A 25819-nucleotide genomic window follows, 5' to 3' on the forward strand; every position below is an offset into this window, starting at 1 on the left:
CACAGCATTCATAGATAAGCGATTTCCATTACTAACATTGGCTTCTTGGTAAGGCCCTATACACAGCATCCATAGATGAGTGAATTCCATTACTAACACTGGTTTTTAGATTAAGTCCTATAAACAGCATCCATAGATGAGTGATTTCCATTAGTAACACTGGTTTCTAGGTTAGGTCCTATACACAGCATCCATAGATGAGTGATTTCCATTACTAACACTGGTTTCTAGGTCAAGTCCTATAGACAGCATTCATAGATGAATGATTTCCATTACTACCACTAGTTTCTAGGTCAAGTCCTATACACAGCATTCATAGATGAGTGATTTCCATTACTAACATTGGTTTCTAGGTTAGGCCCTATACACAGCATCCATAGATGAGTGATTTCCATTACTAACACTGGTTTCTAGGTCAAGTCCTATACACAGCATTCATAGATCAGTGATTTCCATTTCTAACACTGGATTCAAGGTTAAGTACTATACACAACATCCATAGATGAGTGATTTCCATTACTAACACTGGTTTCTAGGTTAGGTCCTATACACAGCATCCATAGATGAGTGATTTCCATTACTAACATTGGTTTCTAGATTAAGTCCTATAAACAGCATCCATAGATGAGTGATTTCCATTAGTAACACTGGTTTCTAGGTTATATCCTTTACAAAGTATCCATAGATGAGTGATTTCCATTACTAACACTGGTTTCTAGGTCAAGTCCTATACACAGCATTCATAGATGAGTGATTTCCATTACTAACACTGGTTTCTAGGTCAAGTCCTATACACAGCATTCATAGATGAGTGATTTCCATTACTAGCACTGGTTTCTAGGTCAAGTCCTATACACAGCATCCATAGATGAGTGATTTCCATTACTAACACTGGTTTCTAGGTCAAGGCCTATACACAGCATTCATAGATGAGTGATTTCCATTAGTAACACTTGTTTCTAGGTCAAGTCCTATACTCAGCATTCATAGATGAGTGATTTCCATTACTAACACTGGTTTCTAGGTCAAGGCCTATACACAGCATTCATAGATGAGTGATTTCCACTAGTAACACTGGCTTATAGGTCAAGTCCTATACACAGCATCAATAGATGAGTGATTTCTATTACCATCACTGGTTTCTAGGTTAAGTACTATACACAGCATCCATAGATGAGTGATTTCTATTACCATCACTGGTTTCTAGGTTAAGTACTATACACAGCATCCATAGTTGAGTGATTTCCATTACTAACACTGGTTTCTAGGTCAAGTCCTATACACAGCATCCATAGATGAGTGATTTCCATTACTAACATTGGTTTCTAGATAAGTCCTATGCACAGCATCTATAGATGAATGATTTCCATTACTAACACTGTTTTCTTGGTTAGGTCCTATACACAGCATCCATAGATGAGTGATTTCCATTACTAATATTGGTTTCTAGGTTAAGTCCTATACACAGCATTCATAGATGAGTGGTTTCCATTACTAACACTGATTTCTAGGTTAGGTCCTATACACAGCATCCATAGATGAGGGATTTCCATTGCTAATACTAGTTTCTAGGTTAATCCTATACACAGGATCCATAGATGAGTAATTTCCATTACTAACACTGGTTTCAAGGTTAGGTCCTATACACAGCATCCATAGATGAGTTTTTTCCATTACTAACACTGGTTTCTAGGATAAGTACTTTACACAGCATTCATAGATAAGTGATTTCCATTACTAACATTGGTTTCTAGGTTAAGTCCTATACACAGCATCCATAGATAAGTGAATTCCATTACTATCACTGGTTTCTAGGTTTAGCATACACAGCATCCATAGATAAGTGATTTCCATTACTAACATTGGTTTCTAGGTTAGGCCCTATACACAGCATCTGTAGATGAGTGATTTCCATTACTAACATTGGTTTCTAGGTTAGGCCCTATACACAGCATCTGTAGATGAGTGATTTCCATTACTAACACTGGTTTCTAGGTTAAGTCCTATACACAGCATTGATAGATGAGTTATTTGGCTGCTGTAGTTGGGGTAAGAGAGATGCAAGCAGTACTTTCTAAAGTACAGAGGAATGGTGGTAAGTGAGTTATTGGGTTGTAAGAAGAGCAGATTGTGAAGAACAGTAGCATGTCAGTTAAGTTAGGTGCAGATATACTGAGTTGAAAGTTGAGTATAATGAAGTATAGTGTAGGAGAGAAGGTTAAATGCAGGGGTAACAAAAAAGATATGGGAAGGGTAGCTAGAGAGGATTCATAGGTAAAGGGCAGGCAGGCAGAAGAGATTCGTAGCCAAGCTATTTGGAGTGCAGGCCAAGACCCTTATTTGGTGCCCCCAAAAAGCAAAAAAAAATTTTTTTTTTGAATGGGGAGGAATCCCTTGATGGCAGGTTTTCTCAAAAACATAATAGAGATCAAGAACAAGTCCAAACAGGAAGTTTTATTGAACGTTTAAAGCATTTTCAGAGCAAATCATTTAACTGTCATGTGATGTATAATCAAACACATTGCTTAGCAATTTAAAGAATCTACACAATTAGGTTTCCCTTAACATAGTTAAAATAAAGCATGACTGAGTAACATCATATTTATGATGCATGATGTTTTAAAACACTATTGGACACAATCACTAGTTCCAGGATGTTGTGCACCATTTAATGGTTGCTACTCAAGCGAAATTCCCATAGCACTCTACTGCCTTTGTAAAATATTAAGGCAGAGCTGTCTTAGGAAGCCTAAGCTATTCTAGCCTATTCAGTCCAGCCTGCTAACCGGTTGTCCGTCCTTTTTTTCACTTCTAATTATGATACTATTTAAGCATCCAAAACTAAATGGCAAGAAAAAAAGATTTACCTGTATCAACATTAAATTCAGATCTGAGAGTTCAGATTTTGAGCTAAGTAAAAGTATGCAAGGTATTTTAACAAGCACCAGAGATAAAGCCCTGTAACTACCTTCTCTGTACTGCCCCCTCCACCTGTCCAGCCAACCAGAAGTCTTTGAGGTAGTGCTGCAGTCGTATCCCATACAAGATGACATAGAAAGGGGGCAGGATGCATGTTGGAGTCTCTTGGACAGCCATGTAGGACATTTTTGACATTGTCCTGCTTCTCTTAAAGTAAAATAAAAAAAAAAGGTATTTATTGATTTATATAGCACAAATTGTGCCCTCTACAAGACAGCAGAAGAAAGATTGCTTCTTTCATCTGGCCCTTTCTATACTACAGAAGAGGTGTAGATTAAAGACTGTCCATAATAATAATTTTAGGTTGGTGGATATTTATGGCATTTGGATGATGAAGACTAAGTGGGTGCTAAGGAGTTAAGGTATTATCCTGGTGATTGGTATTAACATGACTAGGTATCCACAAGATGTTTAAATGTTATAAGGCTATGGGTTTGTCTTTAGGGTGAGTGAGATGGAGTTCCAGATTTTGTATACATACAAGAACTAGAGGGAGTGCAGAGTTATTAGATTTTGTGACTGATAGTAGATGTTTGCCTATAGTTCTACTGGTAGAGTAGTCATGAATTATATTACTGAGGTATGTATTAGATTTGTAGATTAGGCTGTGTATATAATTAATTGAGAGAAAGTTGGGGTATCTTACAGTTCAGTCCACTGAAAGCTGCTTTAAAGATAAGTAGCAGTATATTTTGTATGGGTAATTAGTAGTGACTTGCAGGTTTATAGCAATGGGAGTACTATATAGAAGATTAGGGTATAGGTAATTTGTGGCAATTCTTTTCCTGTATCATCTTTAAGGTAGGGCTTTATCCAACCGATAGCGCCAACGTTTTGGTGCTTTTTTAATATTTATTTAGATTAAAGTCAAATTTCAAATTTTCATCAATTATGACCCCTAGAAGTTTTGTGTGAGTTACCAGTTCAATTCTGGTATAGCTAGAAAAGATTATGGTAAAGAGATTCTTAAGGGGAGAGAATTGTTTGGGAGTAAACAGACTTAGTTTATTTATTTATTTTTTTTGGGTGGGGTTAGGAGCTACTGTGAGTTGTGGAGCCAACTTTCAATAGATTCTTGGGTTATCTGTTATAATTTTTCAAGATTCTTGGCCAGATGTATTCATTTATTTTTTTTTCCAGAAATGGTCAGATTTTAATTTATTCCAGTTATTTACTTCTACTTTAATTTAATTCATTGCTAAATTAAAATCAATAAAAATAGATAAATCAGATTCCTGTTTAAATCTGAAAGCAAGGTATTTCAGCTTATTTAGGGGAAACATTAACTGAAGCAGTAAATGAAGAAAATGATTTTTGTAATTAAATAGATTTTTCTATATTAAATTTGCAAGTGGAGACCTTAGTATAATCTGTTATTATTATACTACAGTTGAAATATCACTGTTATGAGTCTGAAATGTAATTAACTGCTCATCTGGCAGTTATTGCAGAGGATTAAAGCTCTGAGCAGTTAATGAGTTGCTTACTGTAGTCAAGGGTATAGGGTTTGATTCATTCCACCTCCATTTGCCTGCTTCTTGATTCTGAGCAAGTCACTTCACCAGACAGCAGTTCAGGGTTGTCTCGAAAAGGGTCATTTGTGTTCAGTGGGAAAACATGGTTAACAATTAAGTAGAAGACACCACTTTATCACAGAGATACCAGACCTTATATTTTTGATATTGGGATTACTAGATATTCTCACATATAGAAAGAATAAAGAGCTAGGACAGCAGATGGCGCCCTTGCATTTTACCAGTTATGATTTGAACTGGCTCTTATAAGTGCGTATTATTTAAGACGTAAGGCTGACTTAAGAAATTTGAGTCATAGTTTGGCTGGTTCTCTGCTGCATAGGGGTGAAGGTCTAACTGGGACCACAGGTGACCAGGGTTTGGTTAGTGGCCATATGTGGCCACTGGAGGAGCCTAGTAGGGAGGGGAGAGAAGTTAAGGGATGTGGCCTGATTGCCTCTTGTGGGGAGAGGGGAGGATTGTGGGTGCTGGGAGAGCAAATAGGAAAGTCTGATTTATCTAGTAGAAACCAGGGAAACCACTTCCCATGCTTGATGGAAGTGTTCAGGTTGCTTGCTGGCAGCTTCCCTTGAGAAAGTGAAGGCCGACCAATGAATTCAGCCAACTGCACATCCCCCTTCTACTACTTAATTGAGCAGTTGATGAGAGTTACAACTGCAACAAGGAAAAAACCCACATACCATCTCTGATGACTGCCTGAATGATGACTTCCCAATTCACGAATGGAAATCTATGGGACACACCTTGGAAAAGGGGACTATTCTGAGAAATGGAATCTCGGACTTAGTATATGTAAGTCCATTCTTTCAGCCATTCAGTCCCCGTATTTCAGGATTCACTCTAGTGGGTTCCGACATTTCAAATGGTTACTGTTTTGCCAACCTGTTCTCATTTTATTTAACAACTTTTGAGAGTGAAAGGTTCCCAGCATGACTTGCAGTAAGTGGCCTCTGCCATGATGTAAGTGGCTGCTTAAACTACCCATTCATGAATTACATAAATTATTCCAATGCTACCATGTAACTCACAAAAGGGAAATAGGTTTGTTTTGGCACACAGTAGTTATCTTCCATTTTGCACTGCATGCAGAAGTTAAACAAGGAAAACAGATGTCTCAAAACTGTCTGATCTAAGCACTTACTTTTCATGAAAATGTACGCATCTCTTTTGACTACGTAATGAGCATTCTCAAAATTAGGCAATTTCTTTTTCTTTTAACTGAACAAGGTAAGGCTTTAAATTTTGCAAATCCACATCAACTGTTATCAGCACATTTAATGTAACTTTCTTAAACAATGTATAATACACCCACAACACAACTGTTTATCTCATCCTTTAGACTGTATGTGTATATATTAACACTGCCCTACATTAGGAGAAAAAAGCTCTTGGTTTGTCCTCTATGAGGAGTGTCCAATCCTTAGACCACTGTAGTAAAAAAGTTATTTTTGCTACTGTGGCATGAATCCTGCTTGTAAAGGAATAAATGTGCTTGAGCAGTTTTGTGATGTTTGCAGGCAGAACTATTAAAAGATCATGACCCCTGCTAGACAGGGGTCCAGGGAAGTAAATATTGTGGGAAGAAATATCCAGGGAATTGTTATGGCTAGGCTTGTATAGGTCCTAGGGCTGACAGCCTAGTACCATCCTATGAAACTATGAAACTATGATATCAGACCCACAGTAAGAATACAGCTCTTAACCATCAACAGGAAGCTTACTTCACTAAGATATTTCTGTTAACTGGGAGATGGAACTCTTGTGGAAGGAGTGAGTCATTTATCACAACCTCAACTAATAAATGCCACTTTACGATGTTACATTTACAGAGAAATGAGATTTAGTATTAAGATGATTCAGAGGAAGTCAGAACCTACTCTTGCTAAAAACTATTACTTTTTGCTGATTGAAAATTATATTATTTCAGTTAAAGTGTTTTCATTAATCTACACTCTAAAATAAGGGTTTTTGAATAAAATAGGACATTTTGCATGTTTTTCTAAACACAGATATAATTTATTATGCACATGTCCCCAAATTATTTATAAAACACAACTAATTTTAGATTTAGCATTTGTGGTTGTACAGTCTGACTTTTCTCATATTTTAAAGATTGACAATTGATGAATAAAATAATTATGCTTCTCTTAAACCCTGTGATAAGGTGACACAAATTCCTTTTTTTGTTAAATCTACAACACACTGTGTCATATATTATTTCCTTTTTAAAATGTAAAAATTTACTAGAAAATATTGTTTGTTCGATATCGGTTAAAATGCAGGTAACAGCAAATGCAAATAGTGTAACCATTTATAGTCATTGCATCTGTAAGCCAAAAGAAACAGTATAACTGAACAGAGATACAGGTTAAAAGGTAAGTGAGTTGTTGCAAAATAATTTCCAGTCATATGATCTGATCATCTCTCACTAATTCTTCCAACTCCTCACTGAGTTTCATAAAATGTCCTGTTAGTAAGCATCACCATTAGCCTTTTTAGATGAATTATAGTAATCATCAGCCTGCTTGGTGTTCATGACTCTTTTTTTTTCCTGAACTTCTTGTAAGGAATAAACCAGAAAGAACTCAACCTATTTTATGCTGCTGATAAGAAATTTGGGACCCTGGCCAAATGTCTTAAATTGAGCTTCCTTTATCCCTTTCCCCTCCTTTTACCTACACTGTGCATGTGCTTGACCCTTCAGCACTCAGCCACAATATATGTACATAAAACTAATATTTAACAGTACTTTATTTTGTTTTTATTTAATGCAGCTGATTATTTGTTTTGTATTGGTTTTAAACAGTTAAAAGAAAGAGTATGACCTTCATTAAGTGATAACATGAAACTTATTTATTGGAGATTAGCAGATATCACAACTCAAGAGCCAATAAATATGTTTAAGTACAGGCAGGTTAATAGGTTCATAGGCTAGTACTAGGCTAGCTGCCCTTGTGGGCCTTTTAAGCCTAGGCATTCCCCCTCCAGTGATATAAATCCTTGAACCTCTTATTTGTGAGGTAACAACTTAACCATTATAGCAATGATGAATAAAGTGCAGGTGAAACTGTTAGAGTGGGTTCATAGGTAGGTACTAGGCTATCGGCCCAAGGGCCTATGTAAGCCTAGCCAACAAGGTTCTCTGGCTTACGCCACCAAAGAAAGTTATTTTCCTGTGCCACTGTTGAGCAGAAACACAGAAGTGATCCCCTGGGTGTATTTCCTATTTCCCATCCACTCATCAAGATTTTTCTTGAAGAGTGCTAATGAAGAACTTTGCTTGACATAGATGGGTAGCCTGTTCCAGAGTATGGGAAGTCTCTGGGACAGGAATATATCCCTCCAGCATGTCCTGTTTATTGTGGTGACAAGGTTTGGGTCCCTAGAGCGTGTAGCTCGGAGGGATTGGGATTTCTTTAGGTGTAGCATGTCCAACAGCTCTGGGTTTGACATAGCTTTATATGTTAGGCAGAGATCACCTCGGAGTAGGCGATATGCTACAGAAAAGATCCCTTGAAGCAAGAGTTTATCTCAGGGATATACAGGAAGGAAACTTTTTCAAACTCCTACCTGTATTTTTCTAGTTTTCACCCCTTTAAACAGAAGAGGAGTATTGTCAAGAGCCAGTTCATACGTAGTTGTAGGATGACATCAAGGGATGACGAGTATGAACAGGAGACTCAGAATGTCAAGGACATGTTTTTGGCTAGGAAATACCCTATTACCCTATTAGAAGAGGTGACTACAGAGTTGAAACAAGGAAGAAGTGCTAGATTTTCCCCCATTTTAGGATTAGGGAGGGGGGGGACACCCAGGGCAAGCTACACCAATCTCTGAACAGGAGGAAAGTATTGGGGAAGGGACCCAGATGAGCCTGAATAATGAAAAGAACTTCACAAGCAATTATGTGATGTTTTACAATCAGAACACAAAAAAAGTTAAAAATATTATAACACAGCATTGGGGTAGGTTTAGTAGCTATTCAGAATTGGACATGTTGTTCAAAAACCCATTGAAATTTACTTATAAGAAAGGCAAAAATCTTAAAGAGTTACTGGAAAACAACTATAAGGGACAGAAAGGATGAAAACCTGGGACCTACAAGTGTGGGTCTTGTGCCCAATGTTCATATATTCTTAGGCAGGACTTGGTGTACATTAAGAATAGACAATATTTGATTAAAAGTGTTAGTTTCTCTAACTGTGATAGTGCAGGACTTGTATACCTAGGTCTTTGTAAGACGTGTGGGGCATTCTACATAGGTAAAACTACATGAAAATTAAAAAGGAGAACATATGAACATCTAAATGCCATTAGAACGAAGGACAGTAAAAATGCATTATAAAAACACAATTTATTGTGTGCTAAGGCCCAGTGGGGTTTTTTTTGTAATTGAAATGGTGCACCAGGATTCTAGGGGGGGCCTGTGGGAGAATAGAAGAGAAGTAATAGAGATATATTGGCAATTACTCTTAGCTTCCAAGAGTAATTGCCAATATATCTCTCTTACTTCTACTCTATTCCAAGAATAGAATAGAAGTAAGAGAGATATATTGGCAATTACTCTTGGAAGCTAACAAACTCCCCGGGCTTAATGAACACATTTCTATTGCGCCCATACTGAGAATAAGGGCTGCTAAATTATAGAAGGATAGCAGTGAATTTAGTCCTATGTTCTGTGAAGCAATGCATTTTTTACTTTTATATTTTAGTTTTTCAGATTATTGTTGTCAATTCTTGAACATTAATTGTAATTTCTTATGTATTCCACACCTTCTAATGTATTTTATAAATACATATATATACATATATATATATATATATATATATATTTTTAGATTATCATAGTTATTATCATAGTTATTTATTAGAAATGGTCACTTATTTGAGTAAGAGTATTGATGTGTTTGAGTTTCTCATCTGCTTTTTAAAAAAATATTTTATATTTGTATACGTATGGTTATTATGGCTTTAAGGGGGAGGTTGCATGGAATTGATTAAATATGTTAATAAATTATTCAATTAAACATTTAGGGGAGGGTATACAAGGTGCTTAACTGATGAATTTGTACATCTGAAGAAGTCAGTGGATGAAAACGCTGTGGATTTTGGTTGGCGTTTATGCAATAAATCTGTTTGTGGCTGCTACATCTTTGCATGGTGATTATTTCGGCACCTCCTATTGGTACCTTTTTGTGACTGATACAACTATAAATAACATCCCACAGAGGTTTTACTACGTTTATGCAGGGGGGCAAGCCGTCCTGCACCCCCCCCCGTAAATTAAATATACCAACTCTGAGGTCGCACTACAGTGGTGGGAAAAGTTAAATTCCTAACCCCACTGTAGTACGACCTCGGAGTTGGTAGTAAACAGTGTTGTTGTTGTCTTTCGGCTTTTCCTGGTTAGGGGTTGCCACAGTGGAACTCTGGTCCGCTCATGATTGGCAGTAGATTTTGGTGAACACCGAGGTGCCAGCTCGACATTCAACCTTCAATGAAGGGACGCCCATTTACGCATGTCTTTCGAACGCCCACCCAACTGTGGGGAGGACATCCAGACTCCACACAGAAGGCACTCCCCGCACTCCAGCTGAGAATTGAACGGGAGAACCTCTTGCTGTGAGTCAACAATGCTACCACTGCACCACCACAGGTGTTTGGTAGCAAACAGTGTGTGGGATGTTATTTATAGTTGCCTTGTAGTTTTCATCGTTTTGAGATTCGATGTTATGAGTTTTAGATGTTTTGGATTTTTGATCATTTGGTCTCGCTGTTTTGAATTTAGATGTTATGAGCTTTTGATCATATGAAGTGGGATCATATATATATATATATATATATATATATATATATATATATATATATATATATGCTTTTTGTCGACCATCTCAGGTAGACCCATACATATATATATATATATATATATATATATATATATATATATATATATATATATATATATACCTATAAAGACAAAAGCAGGTGCACAGATCACTGCAGTGCTCCAGAGTTGTTATACATCAAAGGCAAAAACCTCCAGTACTCCAAAAACAAAGTTTCAAGTGTAATTTGTTTAATTCCTTGATTATACCAAAATAAATAAATAAATAAATAAATAAATAAACAACTAAAATAGTGGAAACAGCCTCCACCCAACATAACCATCACAGACCGGTTTCCTGTTCATTTTAATAAACTCCATTTAAAGAGACATGCCCCTATTTCAGAGTTGCACCAATTCCAAACAGATAGTGAAAATACATGCTTAAATACACCCATACCTGCATGATACATAACCAACAAGTACATGTACATCAAAATTCATACTATAAATACTTTTCCAACTCACAAATTAATGCATGTATTTAAAAAACACAAGTATATATGTGCATTCAAATATACACATATATATATTTATATACCCATGAATGTGTATGTAAGTACAAGAACATACTTATACATATATTCAAAAGCATGTACATACATACACAAAAAATTCTTACTTAATATATGCCCATGTACATCACCATATTAGGAATAGTATTATATAAAAAACAAATGACCAGTGTTCATTCAAACCTGGCTTATACATAGCCCCAAGATTCACTGTCCACATTTTCTCTTTACGGTCAAACTAAATATGTTTATAAGAATTAGTGAAACCCTTGCCCCTAATGCATTCTAATCCTATAAAAATAAAATGTGCTGAAGGATGTGACATTTTACGTTTATAAAGGGCACGTCTGGAATGCTGACAATTTATATTGTTTAGATGTACGGCAATACTATTTTGAAAAGCCATAGACATTCGGCCAACATAGAATGTACCACATTAGCAAATGTCTATATAAACCACCCTTCAGTACTGCAAGTAATTTGTTGTCTAATGGAGTACAGTGAAGAGAACAGTAATGTTCCCCTTCCGTACTGTATGCCGATTACCACTTACAGGTTTCGAGATTTCGCAATTCCGAGGTTCTGAGCATTGGTATTTAGAACGTTGGGATTGTGAAATTTCGAAATTCCAAAGAGGACCCATATATACATGTGCATATATATTATAATAAAAACAGATGCTTGCCTAAAGAGGAATATTCCTGCCCTTCTATTCTAACGGGAGTCCCTTCATAGCTTAAATACATGAGGTATAGGGATAAAAAAAGGGTTACATCTACACTTAGTATATGCGCTAGGAAAAATATTACCTCTGATCTGCAAATCAGTGTAATTAGACAGCAAATCATTAGGTCTGCTCTTTGAAACCCACACACAGGTTTTAATATGTAAACAAGAATAATCCAGTACAGCAATCAGGGGTTTCACAATTAAGCAAGAGTTGTAGTACTTAATAATTTAGGTTACTGTATCTTCGGGTATCTGCTAAATGTGCTGTTTCCATCAAGTAAAGTTTCTGGACATGCTCATCTGTGGCAGCTGTCACAGGTTATGGAAAACTTGCAAAATGCTAAAACTCTAGAATAGAAAGTCACGGTGCCTCAGATATTCCTAGACTGAGTTCAGATAGGATCATGTACCTTGTTTTATTCTAGTAGGATCTTCTTCAAGTTGATCCCCAGCTCCTGTGCATTTAATGTTGATTATTTAAGCTTGCTTCAAAAACAGACCTGTTTAAACTTCTCTGTTTTGTGCAGCATATCTATATTTTAGAGAAAAGTTTTTCAAAGGAAGGCTAATCCCTTATATTAGATGAAATTAAAATAATTGGTTGTTTTTTCACTGCAAAGGCACTCTTAATGCTCTGGCCTTAAAAATAAGTAAGAGAAGTTGCGCAAAAAAACCCTGATTGCTTGCTTTGCTCCTTCACTGCTCAGAAACTTCATATTGTCAGATTATTCTCCATTTTCTATCAAAAAGGGTAACTATGTAGCTCTAGATAATTATTGGCATTTATTTACTTAGTTCCATTTTTTTACCAGGAAATTCTGACAGGGCAGTCAGAGCCCCTTTTCTGCAGACGTCCTGGCAGAAAAGTTCTACAGAAGAACATGAAAATTACAAGCACTACAAAAGTACAAACAATTAGAGAACATAAATTGCAAAAGAGTTACATTACAAATCAAGTGATTCCAGAGCTTAATATAGGCAGTCTCATATCATGCTTAGTATTTGCTCTAGCTGGACCAGATCTTAACCATCAAGTGGTGTATCAAGACCAAGTTACATCCTTCAGAAGGAAAATCCATTCAATGTTGTCTTGCAGAATGAACGGTAACTACTTGATAGTGACAGGTCAACAAAAGCCACTCATTGTCATTAGCAACTGGCCATTTAGTGCCACCTGAACAGGTCTCTTCAAGGGCACACCACACTAACTATTTCAGCTTTTACCATCCTGCCAAAAATATAGCAGCATCTTGCATAAACAAATTAGGAGGAGAAGTTGTATGGACATTGCACATAAACAGATTAGGAGGAGAAGTTGTTAGGACATTGTGTATAAACACATTAGGAGGAGAAGTTGTTAGGACATCATGCATAAACACATTAGGAGCAGAAGTTGTTAGGCTATCATGCATAAACACATTAGGAGGAGAAGTTGTATGGACATCGTGCATAAACAGATTAGGAGGAGAAGTTGTTAGGACATTGTGCATAAACACATTAGGAGGAGACATTGTTAGGACATCATGCATAAACACATTAGTGGTGGAAGACGTTAGGACATTGTGCATGATGATGATGAAGGAGAGATCGAACCAGAAAAGGCTGTGTGGGAGTCAGCATCATAAATAGAGCAGGAGGGCAATTGGCAGGGAGAGACATTCACACTGAGGGCAGAAAAGACACAACAGTGGAGAAGGTTTACTGGAAGAATACAGGGCTGACTTGAAAGCAGTCGGGTGCAGCACAGGGATGCGAGTTAATCAGGGAGGATGGCAGGGGAGGTGAAAGTCAAGGGAGACAGGTTACAGAGAGATTGTATAGTGGTATGAGGCAGGAAATGAAAGAGATAATAGCTACTGTGGGTGCAGAGAAGAGGGCTATGGTGACTGGAGAATCAACCAGTAGGAGGTTTAAAAGTCTTGACAAGGAAGGAAGGGGAGACTAGATCACAGTGAAACTGGTCTCAGGGCTTATACTTTGGCTAGGAAGGATGTGACCAAGGTAGAGACCAAAGGGGTGGGAGGACACATACTGTGGTGATGATGTGACCAGTCAGAAGAGACATTACAGATAGTAGCAACCAAGCCATACGAGGCAGCAGAGGGAGTCAGATCAGAAGTAAGAGACAGCATTCTCAGAAGTGTTACCTGTGCCAGTAGCGAACACATTACAAAAAGGTTTGGGAATAAAAAAAATGTCTGTGATGGTAGACATGAGAACAAAGTGTGGAATGTGTAGTATGATGGGGGGTGATATGGCATATATGGTTGGCAAATGACTAAGGTAAAGGGTTCATTCCTGTCCTCTGGCCAATACTTGTGTGGAGTTTGCATGTTTTCTTTCCTTTCTCTGTGGGGCTCCTCCTTCCAATAACCCCCCCCCCAAAAAAAGCAAACAAGCAAACAAAAAAACATAATGGATATTTCCACATCAAACTCACCCAAAAATTGAATAGTCATTGGCAGCAGCAGAAACTGTATGCCTGTTGGGAGAAGGGCGAAGAGTTGTATAGACCAGTTGCATTACACATTAACTGTGGTATATATGAGCCTCTAAATAGGAGAACATGGATCACAAACCATGCACCATGTCAGGGCTAAACACTCAGTGGTGTAAAATTGGTTCTAGATGATTTGGCCATGTGGACTAATGATGCCAAAAATGTGCATGTTGAGAACCTGACCTACCCCAGCCTATTTTGGGGACCCATACCAAGAGTGAGTGAGAGAGAGAGAATAAGAGAGACAGAGCTATGTCTGCCTCTCCTGGCAAGTGTGTGCAGCTATAAAGCCCAGCAGCCCTGGATCAGTAACTTACTGGCTATCTGGTGTCCAGTTACCCAGACAGGGTTACCTGGGCAAGCTGTTTTGAGAGAAAGCTGAATATAAAACCTACCTACCTGTCTGATGATTGGTAGACTGAATATAGGCTCACTGGCAGGATGTAACTCTGAAGTGGCTGAAATGATGATAAGTAGGAGACTGGACATCCTGTGTATCTAGGAGACAAGGTGGAAGGGCAGTGCAGCAGAGATGAAGTGCCTGAGATGGGTGGTGGGATGCACACTGTGGGACAGATGAAGACATGATGACATCAGAAAAGAAGTTCAAGTAGCTCCAGTTGCTGAGAAGGTCAGAGAGAACAGATTACAATGTTTTGGGCAAATAGGCAGGAAAGCAGAAGACAGTTTGGTGAAGAGGATTTGGAAGAGATTCACAGAAGGCAAGAGAAAATAAGGACATCCAGCTGGAAGACTGGTGTGAGACAAGACCTGCAAAAGTCAGGCATGACTCTCTAAGAAAATAGTAGAATGGCACTGCCTATACTTCCCTGGACTATATGGAGAGAGAGAGAGAGATTATTGATCTCTCTGAATGTGTCTCAGGCAGATATGTGCTTTGCATTGAGCAGCATTCTACCTTTTCCAAGGATGACGCCACACCACAGTTTGAACCAAAGATGATAGACTTTAATAGCTGCTTTAGATTCTGGTGTTTTTCCAGAAGATTCAATATTTCTCTGCATGGGAGAGCATATCTGGGTTATATACTGAGGAAGATGATGATTTTCTTTTAACTTTGGTTAGCTTAGTCTTAGGGCATACTGTTTTCCATTTTGGGGACAAATGTTTTTTACAGGTCAGTGGAACAGTGATGGGGACTATGTTTGCCCCATCTATGCTGATTTGTGTATGGGTTATTTAGAACTTGTTTTGATTTACGATGAAGGTAATCCTTTTCTGGTGAGTTAAGCATGTGGAGACGATACCTCGACAATTGTTGGGGTACCTGGTTAGGGACTATTGATCGATGGAAACAATTCGGATCCTATCTTAATACTAATAAGTTTGGTATTTATTTTGCTGGTAGGATAGAATTATTTACCATTGATTATTTGGATGTCAGTGTCACAAAAGCTCTTGATGGAACTATTGTTACAAGCCTATATAGAAAGCCTTTTTCTAAAAATGCATTTTTGGAAGCTTCCAGTTGTTACCCTAGATTTATGGTTGGCAATATACCCAAAGCTCAATTCCAGAGAATAAGAAGGATTTGTAGCAATGATGTGGATTTTAAAAGGGAAGCAGTACAATTATCAAAAAGATTTATTGAGAGGGGCTATAATGAAAGAAGTATTAAGTATGAAAGAAGTATTAAAAATATTAGTGAACAGGCTATTGTTTATAATAGGGATGAGCATTTATCTAGTGATAAATCTGAAGTTAAGAAACATGATTCAGGCATTAGACTGACAACTTCTGGAACTAACACCTTTATGTTTAAAAGGATAGTGAACAAACATTGGAGTATTTTAAAAGATGATGGTTTCTTTGGCCAGTTTTTGGATGACCAGTGTTCCTTTTGTTACCGTAGGAGGAAAAAATATAGGGGAAATGTTTTCTTGGTATAAGAATATTATTTCTGATAAGACCAAGGAGAGGGATGGTTTGCCTAAGGGCAGCTATAGTTGCGGTCACTGTGTTTATTGTAAAAGGGTTTCCATCACTAAGTCCTTTACATCAGTTAATACTCCCAAGGTTTTTGAAATTCGTACTTTGATAACATGTAGCACTAATTGGGTGGTTTACATGGCTATATGCCAGTGTGGAGCATTTTATATAGGCCAAACCTCTAGATCTTTTAAGAACCGAATAGCTTTACATCTCAGTGACATTAATTGTAAAAGACAGAGGAGTGCATTGTTTAAGCATGTTTTGGTTCATCAGTCTGCACATTTTTTTTTTTTTTCTAGGGATTGATGCAGTTTCCGCTATGGGTATGAGTGACATTAAAAAGCATATGTTATTAGACAAAAAGGAGAGATTATGGATCATTAATTTAGGGGCTTTATATAAGCCTGGGTTGAATGAACACTAGTAGATGAATATACTAAAGTGTTATAAGCAAATTGTTTGAAAATGCTTTGCTGTCATGTTTATATTTATATTTTGTAAGATACTCTTGCTTTAAGCCACTGACATTTAAGGGTTGCAGTGTGTGATGGAGGATGTACTACACTGAGGATGCCAGGGGGCGAAACTGGTCTGTTTGCTGATACTGCTATCACCACTGTTCATTTTGAATGTATAATAAAGAAGATAATTTCTTCTTTTTCGTTATTATTTTGGCTCCTGCTTACTTTATTATGTGCTTTATTGAGTGCTGGATCATTGTATTGGCTTGACTGTGTTGGTATGGTCCATACACCAAGTTGGCTATGTGCACCTTCTTTTTGGTTTTGGTGTTTTACATACATATATATATATATATATATATATATATATATATATATATATACACATATATACACACACACATATATATATATATTTATATATATATATATATATATATATATATATATATATATATATATATATATATATATATATATATATATATGTATACAGATACACATACCTACACTCTATGAAAAGAGACATTATTGAGCTCTCTAAATATGTGTCACAGACAAGTATGTGCCTTGCATTGAGCAGCATTCTACCTTTACCAAGGATGCTGCCACAGTATGAACATCAAATAATTGATTTTAATAACTAGCTTAGTTTCTGGTGTCACTCCAGGGAAATCCAGTATCTATCAGCATGGGAGAACATGGTTAGCAAACCACATAGCTTTACCAAAGATGGTCTGCACTTATCCTTCCTGGGCTTTTGGATACTGGCTTAAACTTTATCCATCCCCTTAGAGCCTTTTCTAGGCAATGTCTAAATAGCAAAACTACCAACATAGCAAAAAAACCTCAAAGCAACCTTAAGGTGTTACTGCTGAATCTTCCGAGCCTGAACAGGGAACCCAACACTCTGCAAGCTCTCCTCATTCTTGGGAATGTGCACATTTGTGCTGTTATTGAGACTTGGTTTAAAACCACAGAAAGTATTCCGGCAATGACAGACTACAGTGTCTCCCACTCATGTAGAACAGGAGCAGCACAGACGGGGGCTAAAGGTGGAGATGTCTCGATCTACCTTGGCAACAAATACAACTCCTGGTTAGTTAAACAGGATGATGCCTTTGAGTTCATCCATGTCCAAGTCTCCATAGACAATGTTCCTTACTATGCCCTGGATGGCTACAGCTCACCCTCTGTGATCCAAGACGCTCACAACTCTTACCTAGAAATACTAGAGATAGTCACCATCCAACCAAATACCCTAATCATTGGAGACTTTACTACCCCCTTTAAAGACTGTGAAACACACACTGTCTGTTACTCACAGACACAGTATTTCCTGGACTTTATCAACACAAACACCCTGAACCAAATAGTGCGCACTCCAGACGATCAAACATATTAGACCTAGTACTCACCAGTGTGTCAGAGCATTGTACCCTTACCCCCTCTGTCACATCCTCATCACTGAAATTGGAGCAGAAAGCTGTCTCCGTCAAAATAAAAGCTGGGAAAACCAAAATAAACGTAGCAGTTAGGAACTATTCTAAAGCAAGCTATATCCTATTAAGTGACAGTTTGTCAAAATTGATGGTTTTCCCAAACCTCAAGAACACATTTACCTATTCAGTATTATTTACAGAAACCCTGCACAAACATCTAAATGGCTGCATTGAGGCTGCTGTACCTACCAGACGTGATCCCAAATCTAACACCAAAAATAGAGTGTAGGTATGTGTATCTGTATACATATATATATATATATATATATATATATATATATATATATATATATATGGCCAAAATTAGAAATAGCAACTCTCATAGAGACCAGAGCTCTCTGATTCAAGTAAACAAGAAACTAAGAGGTCTAATAAAGTCCAAGAAGGCCAATTACAAGATCAGGATAGCCTCACAGGCTAAGGACAGTCACAAAGTCTTCTTCAGCTCTGTCAGGAACCGTAAAGGTTACAGTCAGCAGTGTGCAGAACAGGTGGTAAATGGCACAACCTTCACTGACCAGAGTGATATAGTGAATCTACTGGCTCATAAATTTAGCTCTAACTTCACCCCCCACACTCCTTTAATCTGCCCTCTGTGAAATCCCCTCTAGCATATCCTCCCAACTATCAACAATGAGCAGGCACTGGTGGCACTTACTAAAGCCAAAATCATTGCTTCAATGGGCCCCAACAATATCCCAGTTGCCTCTTAAATTGCCTAAAACATGACCTAGCAAGCTGCTTGAGACGCTCTTCAACTACTTCCTCAGAACAGATTGCATTCCAGGTGAATTAGGGGCCAAAACGGTCATCCTTCCTCATAAGGGTGGATCATCAAATGACCCTGGGAACTACAGACTCATCAGTCTGACAAGTCTGATATGCAAAACCATGGAATGAATTATCATGGAAATGATCATCAAGGACGTTGGCAACCAACAAAAACTAGACCCATCACAGTTTGGCTTTTTTAAAGGAAGATATTGCCTACTCAACCTAGTACACTTCTTTGAGAGGGTCATTTAGGCTATAGAAGAGTGGAAAATGGTGCATACTGCCTAACTTGACTTGGCCAAGGCATTCGATACAATACCCCACTCAGGTATTGTTAACAAACTCTCAGAGCTAAGCATAAATCCACACATAATGCACTGGATTGCTGGCTGGTTCCCAGATAGGGCCCGAGAAGTTAGCATCGGGGAGACCACAACCACCATCACCAAGAGAACAGTCACCATAGGAGTACCCTAGGGGTCCATGTTGGATCTACTCCTGTTTGGCATCTACTTCTTGGAAGTAAAAGCTAATGTCAAAGGATTGTGGCTCACCAAGATTGCAGATAACTGTAAATTGGGAGCTATTATAGATTCCTCCCACAACAGCAATGTCTTAAAAGAGGGTCTAACACAAACAAATGACGTGCCACAGCCATGGTGTAAAGAAATTAATTATAGTGCATTTTGGGAAATCATCCCCCCAAGGTTATTACTCCATCAATAAAACACCCCTAAGAGATGACCCAATAGTTAGATATTTGGGAACATATGTAGACATCAATCTAGCTTTTGACCAACACGTAGCCAAAATAGTAAGAAAATCATTCTATGTCACCCAACTCATAAGCAAGAGTATGGCATCTAGGTCCAAGGAAGTGGTAGTACCACTCTACTCAGCCCTTATCAGTCCCATCATTGAGTACAGTTCTCTCTTTGACATGTACCTAACCAGGTGTTTGCAATAGCTGGAATGCCCTCAAACGTCCCTCAGCAGGAGAATCCAGGTTAAGAATATCCTGTCCTGCACAGATCACCTTATGGCTATATCTGTGCACTCAGTCTTCTACAGGTTACTGAGAGGTGATGTTTGCCTGGCATCTAATGCTTAATCAGATCCAGCTCTAATGGATGTCATCACATCCACAAAACAAACAGCACCAGAAACACTAGATCCAAGGACCTGAACTTTGCCTTTGACATAAATAGAATATGCTGGGGGGACTGATATATCTTCAAAGGATACCCGCACTATGGAATAAGCTCCTCATCTGCTTTAAGCAGAGTTCATCCCTGATCGTATTCAAAAGAAACCTTGATCATTGGATGGGAAATCACAGGCTTTCCCCCCGGTTTGGCCCCCATGTTTGTTATGTACAGAGGTCAACAGTAAGTACATTAATCCCCTACTAATATACACCCCCCACATAACCTTTAGCTACCTCGTTGTTAACATCCACCATCGTATAGGTGTCCAAGGAACTTGGCACAAAACTGGGCTGAATTGCATGGTTAGGCTTGTAAAGGTACTGGTGGTCATTAGCCTAGTATAAACCTATGAGCCTATGTGTTTATGTGGGTGCATATGCCTGTGTATATATTCCTGCTCTGTGTGTGTGTGTGTGTGTGTGTGTGTGTGTGTGTGTGTGTGTGTGTGTGTGTGTGTGTGTGTGTGTGTGTGTGTGTGTGTGTGTGTGTGTGTATGTGTGTGTGTGTGTGTGTGTGTGTGTGTGTGTGTGTGTGTGTGTGTGTGTGTGTGTGTGTGCGTGTGTATTTCTGTTTATACATAGTGTGCTCTGGACGTGTGTTTGTGTCTGTAGTAGTATACCTACTGATGTCTTTAGGAGTAGGTAGGGTTCTGCCATGCTGTAGAAGTAGCAGCAGTAGCCTCATATATATGGCGTGCTGTAACAGGGATCATATGTATGTGCTTATATTAGAGGGGTGGTTGGGGGTCACAAGCTATGCTAATATAGCAGTGTGTGGTGGGCTTTATTATGTTATTGTACCTTAATAGCTGCATACTAATGCCATTTCTGTAGAGAACCTTAGAATACAATATGGGTATCTCTGAGCAGTTTAAGCATGCATATTCCTACTGTATAGCTGAACTGCACACATCTTGTGTTACAGCTTTGTGTGTAGTAACTATCCCTTCTGTAGCACTAGTCAGTTTTCTCTAGATAGGGACTTGACATTTTTCTGCTTCTTACTGTGCATTACTTGCTATATGCAATGTATGCTGAGACTGTGAATCTTACTATCAATAATTAAATCCATGTGCACAACCCGGAAAAGTCTCTCAGTCTTGTAATGCTATGACTATCACGGTGAAACTGTACCCAAGAGGGAAACAGAGGGTAATTGTCTTTTCCAATTGCCTTTCATGATTCAAAGAGGAATGCAAGTTTTCCAGTCCACTTACCTCCTCTAAAATAATAAATAAAAAAATGAGGTAAATTTTACTATGTATTTCAGCCACTGTATTCATGTTACTGTTTTTTCTTTGAATTTCAGGAGGAATTCTTTGAGCGCTTGAAGATTATGTACACTGTTGGGTATTCGCTGTCCATGTGCTCACTAACAGTGGCAATTTTTATCATCGGCTATTTCAGGTAAGTACATTTTGAAACTTAACAGTCATATAGTACTTCCTTTATGGTACATGCTATCTTATACGCTCATGGAAAATACATAATTAGAGCTTGTAGCACATGTATTTCTAGTTTTATGAGTCGGACAAGTTTAATTTTGTAAAAATGCCTCCAAATATTTAATCTATGCAGAAGAAAAATGGAAAACTGGTGCAGGATCAGATTTTCAGAAGTTTAGTCAGGTTTAACTCTAGAAATAAAGCCTCGAATTTGCCAAGTCCACTGCTGTAAGATGAGTCACAATGTCCTTATCAAATAAATGTTCCACATTGAACATTATATAAGTAAATTCCCTTCTTTATGTAACCTTGTTTGTAGCATATCTGCTGCTGCTAGTGCTGTGTTTTAATGAGCCTCCATTATGGAGCTAATTCCATTCCTTAATGGCATTGTCCTGTTCTGTAGGTCAAAGGAGATATAGATGATACAATCTTATCTGGACCTGTATAAGGAAACAGGATGCAAAATGTTGCACATTCTTAAAATTGGCAGTGATGATAGAAGACAGGACAGCAAAAATACAGGTGCTAGTAACAATGCTCAGCAAAAACTCCCATAATAGTTAAATGAGAAAAAGTCAGTATGATTACCGAGGAAATGTTACTTTCATGACATAAGTAACTACTTACATGTAGCTAATAAGAGTTATTTATTTATTAACTAGATACCTGAACTGTTCCTTATGGATCCTTTTTAGCCATGATCTGAGCCACAATGACAAGGGTAATCAAACCAAAAGTGGATAAAAAACAGGCAGCAACTGAATGTGCTAAAAAAGAAAAGAAAGAATATAAGGTGAAGGATCAGATGAGAAGGCAAGAAATGTGGAAAAAACATAAATATAGTTGCAAGTATATAAAACCTGTGGAAGAGCCTCATGTTGATCAAGAACGAATGCAGGAATGGTTAAGGAGAGGTGAATTTACATCAAGAAATGAAAGGTTAATATTGGCAGCCCAAGATAGGTGGGCTGCGTACATGCTGGTTTACTAAGTCCATTGAACATGTGGGAGAAATGGACATATGTAGGTTTTGTGGAACCGAGTTGGAAACAGTTAAACACCTTATTGCTTGTTGCGATGCTCTAATGGCAGAGGGACTGTATATTGAAAGGCATAATAATGTGGCAAGATTGTTACACTGGAGATTGTGCAAACATTATGGTACTGAAATGGCTGAAAAACATTGGAAACATAAGCCACAGAGAATCATAGAAAATGATGAAGTTTACATCACATGGGATCACCCGATACCAACAGTCCAAAAGATAGATGCTAGAAAACCAGACATAGTGATCCAAGAAAAGAAGACAGAAGTAGGATTGATTATTGAATTTGCCACACCTAGTGACTAAAGTGTCTTGCGTACAGAGAGACACAAAGTCATAAAATATCTTGATCTGCAGGCAGAAACGAGAGCCATGTGGAAGAAAGATACCCACGCAGTTCCAATAGTAGTAGGAGCAATTGGTCTTATAAAAAAGAATTTACAGTCATATTTAGATATGTTACCAATTCATGTAACACCGTATGAATTGCAGAAGGAGTCATTGCTGGGCACATTGCGGGTACTGTGAAGAGCACTTTTGGCTAACATCAAAGAGTGAAATAATACTAATTTTATGAACTTTAATCGTACTCTGACTTAGGAATGGGGTCCATTCCCATCATGGTATTAGAAACCCAAAAGACTTGGAGAAATAAAAAAAAAAAAAAAAAAACAAGGGCAAATGCGTTCTATATAAATAGTTTAGTGTAATCAGTCAAATAGCATGTTTTAGAGAGGTAAGATGAAGATGGAATATCCAAAGACACCTATCCAGGCACAAAGAGCTCATGAAATGAGCATATAGACAGTGACTTGAGTTTAGAATTAAAAACCAAATCCTGAAGGGATGAGGATGAAAGCTTAACCCTTGAGCTACTGTGCTGTACATCATCAGTGAAGCCTTGTGCTTTCTTCAGTTTGTTTTTTTTCCTTCGGGTTATAAATATAAAGTTGCAGTACAAAATAGAAGAATGGTTTTATTATGGCAACAAGATTTTTATGTTGAAAGAAAAACAACTCATGCCAAACTTGAGAAAGTCTGTCTTCATAGAAGAAATGATGAAGAAGAATAAAGAAGGTATGCCTATATAGTATCCCTTGTACTAGGAGTGAGGTAGGCATCTCCTGTAAACCAAACTTCAGGTATCAGCATGAATTCTGAATACCCTGGAGTAAAGCCTTAAATCTTTGATAAGTTATTTCTGGTCACTTGGATATGGGAAGAACCATTTAGCATAGCTGTTTGTATTCTGTTATGTTAAAGAATTTAATTTTAGCTAAAACTATAATATTGTACAATCCAGAATATACTTTGCTGTTTTGTTTTCATTTTTTTATGTATATACACTCTGCCTTAATAACCTGTACAGCATTACTACCCAGCGTCATATTGAGGGACATTGTTTTTCCATTTTTCCATGAAAATATGTGCAAATCAGAAATCTGGACAGTCTGAATACTGTAGAAACATGAGATTTTAATGGAATTTAGCATTTTAGGTCATTATACCCATTCACCACAACCTGTATTTCTTGTGTTGTTTATATCTTATAATACTGAGAGTTAGAAACTGTTAGGGAATCATGGTAATAACCAGAAACTGCACTTAAATTTCATAGGTATAATTCATATATTTCATCTCATGGAATTAGAATATTATTTTAAGGGCAATAATTCATTGTCTGTATCCATGTGCTGTGGTTTTAAAGTCAGATGACAGACTTGTACTAAATTGGTGCCTTTTAGGGATTTAATATGACCAGAACAGAAACACTACAACAGATAATCAATGAAATAGAAGGCTGGAAGTTAAATGAGAAAGCTTGGAAAGAAATTACATCCTAGTGCAACAGCAGGTCAAGGTTCAATACCCATCTTTGACTGGAAAGTCTGAAGTGAAGGAGATACTAAATATATTTTTGTTTTGCTGTTGAGTACTTTTCTGTTTGTCTCTGCTGAATCATATTTTTTACATTATGCTACATGGGGCTGTAGTGGTGCAGTGGTTAGGGCTGTTGCCTCACAACAAGAGAGTCTCTGGTTCAATTCTCAGCTCAGGTGCCTTCTGTTCAAAGTTTGCATGTCCTCCCTGGGGTCATGTGGGTTTTCTCTGGGTACTCTGGTTTCCTTCCACATTCCACAGACATCCAGTCAGTGGACTGGATGCTCAAAACTGGCCATAGGTGTGAGTGGTACAAATGAACTATTGCAGCAGGGCAGGACATTGTAAACCTTGTTTCAAGATGATTGTCACTGCTGAAGTAACACCCTGACCCCATGTGCAAAATGGGAAAAGGGGTTGAAGATGGATGGTGGATGTAGTATTATACCATATGATAGTAGTAGTTATGTAGAGACATTCAGCCAGCTGAATCTCCTGAATGTAGAGCTGACCTGGAAAGTTAATATTGTATAACTCCTGTGTAAACCCAAATAATTGTAACTCTTGATGTCTCTCATACCACATGGGAAGTATTAAAATGTCATCATAATGAAATTGAAATGCATGTATTAAGAACAAAATCAGATAGATGAAAGTGCACCCCAACTGTATTATACAGCAAAACATATTTATTACCAACATGTATGAGGTAAAAAAATTTGCATTATAAAAAATGTTTTTTTGTCTCAAGAACTACAGAAGTGAACAGTACTGCAGTACCTCAGTACATGAAAAATAAACCTTATAAATGAAAAAACAAAAACTATAGCACAAAACAGTCAGGGCTGTACTCTCACAAAGTACGAGTACAATTCTGAGTCTGTCATCACCTACAAAAACAGGTGCAGAGGAGTCTAACATAGTCCTATGACTAGGTGCTTAACATGAGTGATCACAAATTATTGGGAGGATGTATTTAGAGACATTTGCTTTGCCAAGATGTAGTGCTAAATATCATGGATTTCAAAGTTTGGGTGCTTAGGTATGAATTAAGACCAGCACAGCACCAGGATTTTGAGAACAAGGCTCCATAGTAAATTAATGCTGCAATATTACTGGCAGAATTCATGCTGCTGAGCTGTAGTAAGCAGGCTGTGCTACCATCAGTCATATGACCAGTATGACATGAACAGAAGTGTAGTGTGTCCAAGGTTTTGTAGGCTTACGTGTGCAGTAAAGTACCACATAGCTGCACTGAGAGCAGGGCAAAGAATGCCACTAGAGTAAAGTGCAACACAGTTCATTAGATAAATGAAGAAGAAAGGGTGCAATAGCAAAGAAAGATAGGGGGACTAGCACAGAGGAACACACACAAGAGTAACCATAAGGAATGATTGGTAAGGGG

The 25819-nt window shown here is 37.8% G+C and overlaps 1 protein-coding gene across 1 annotated transcript in view; it reads left to right on the forward strand.

Annotated features, from left to right (window-relative positions):
* The window catches only part of PTH2R (parathyroid hormone 2 receptor), a 1294618-nt gene that overhangs the window by 218647 nt on the left and 1050152 nt on the right, over positions 1-25819 (forward strand). The window contains exon 4 of the mRNA XM_044075404.1: positions 21349-21446. Coding sequence (XP_043931339.1) covers positions 21349-21446 — 98 coding nt within the window. The remainder of the gene's footprint in view (positions 1-21348; positions 21447-25819) is intronic.

Source organism: Protopterus annectens, chromosome 6.part1 (assembly GCF_019279795.1).
Source record: "Protopterus annectens isolate FY-2018-M chromosome 6.part1, PAN1.0, whole genome shotgun sequence".
Classification (NCBI taxonomy): Eukaryota; Metazoa; Chordata; order Ceratodontiformes; family Protopteridae; genus Protopterus; species Protopterus annectens.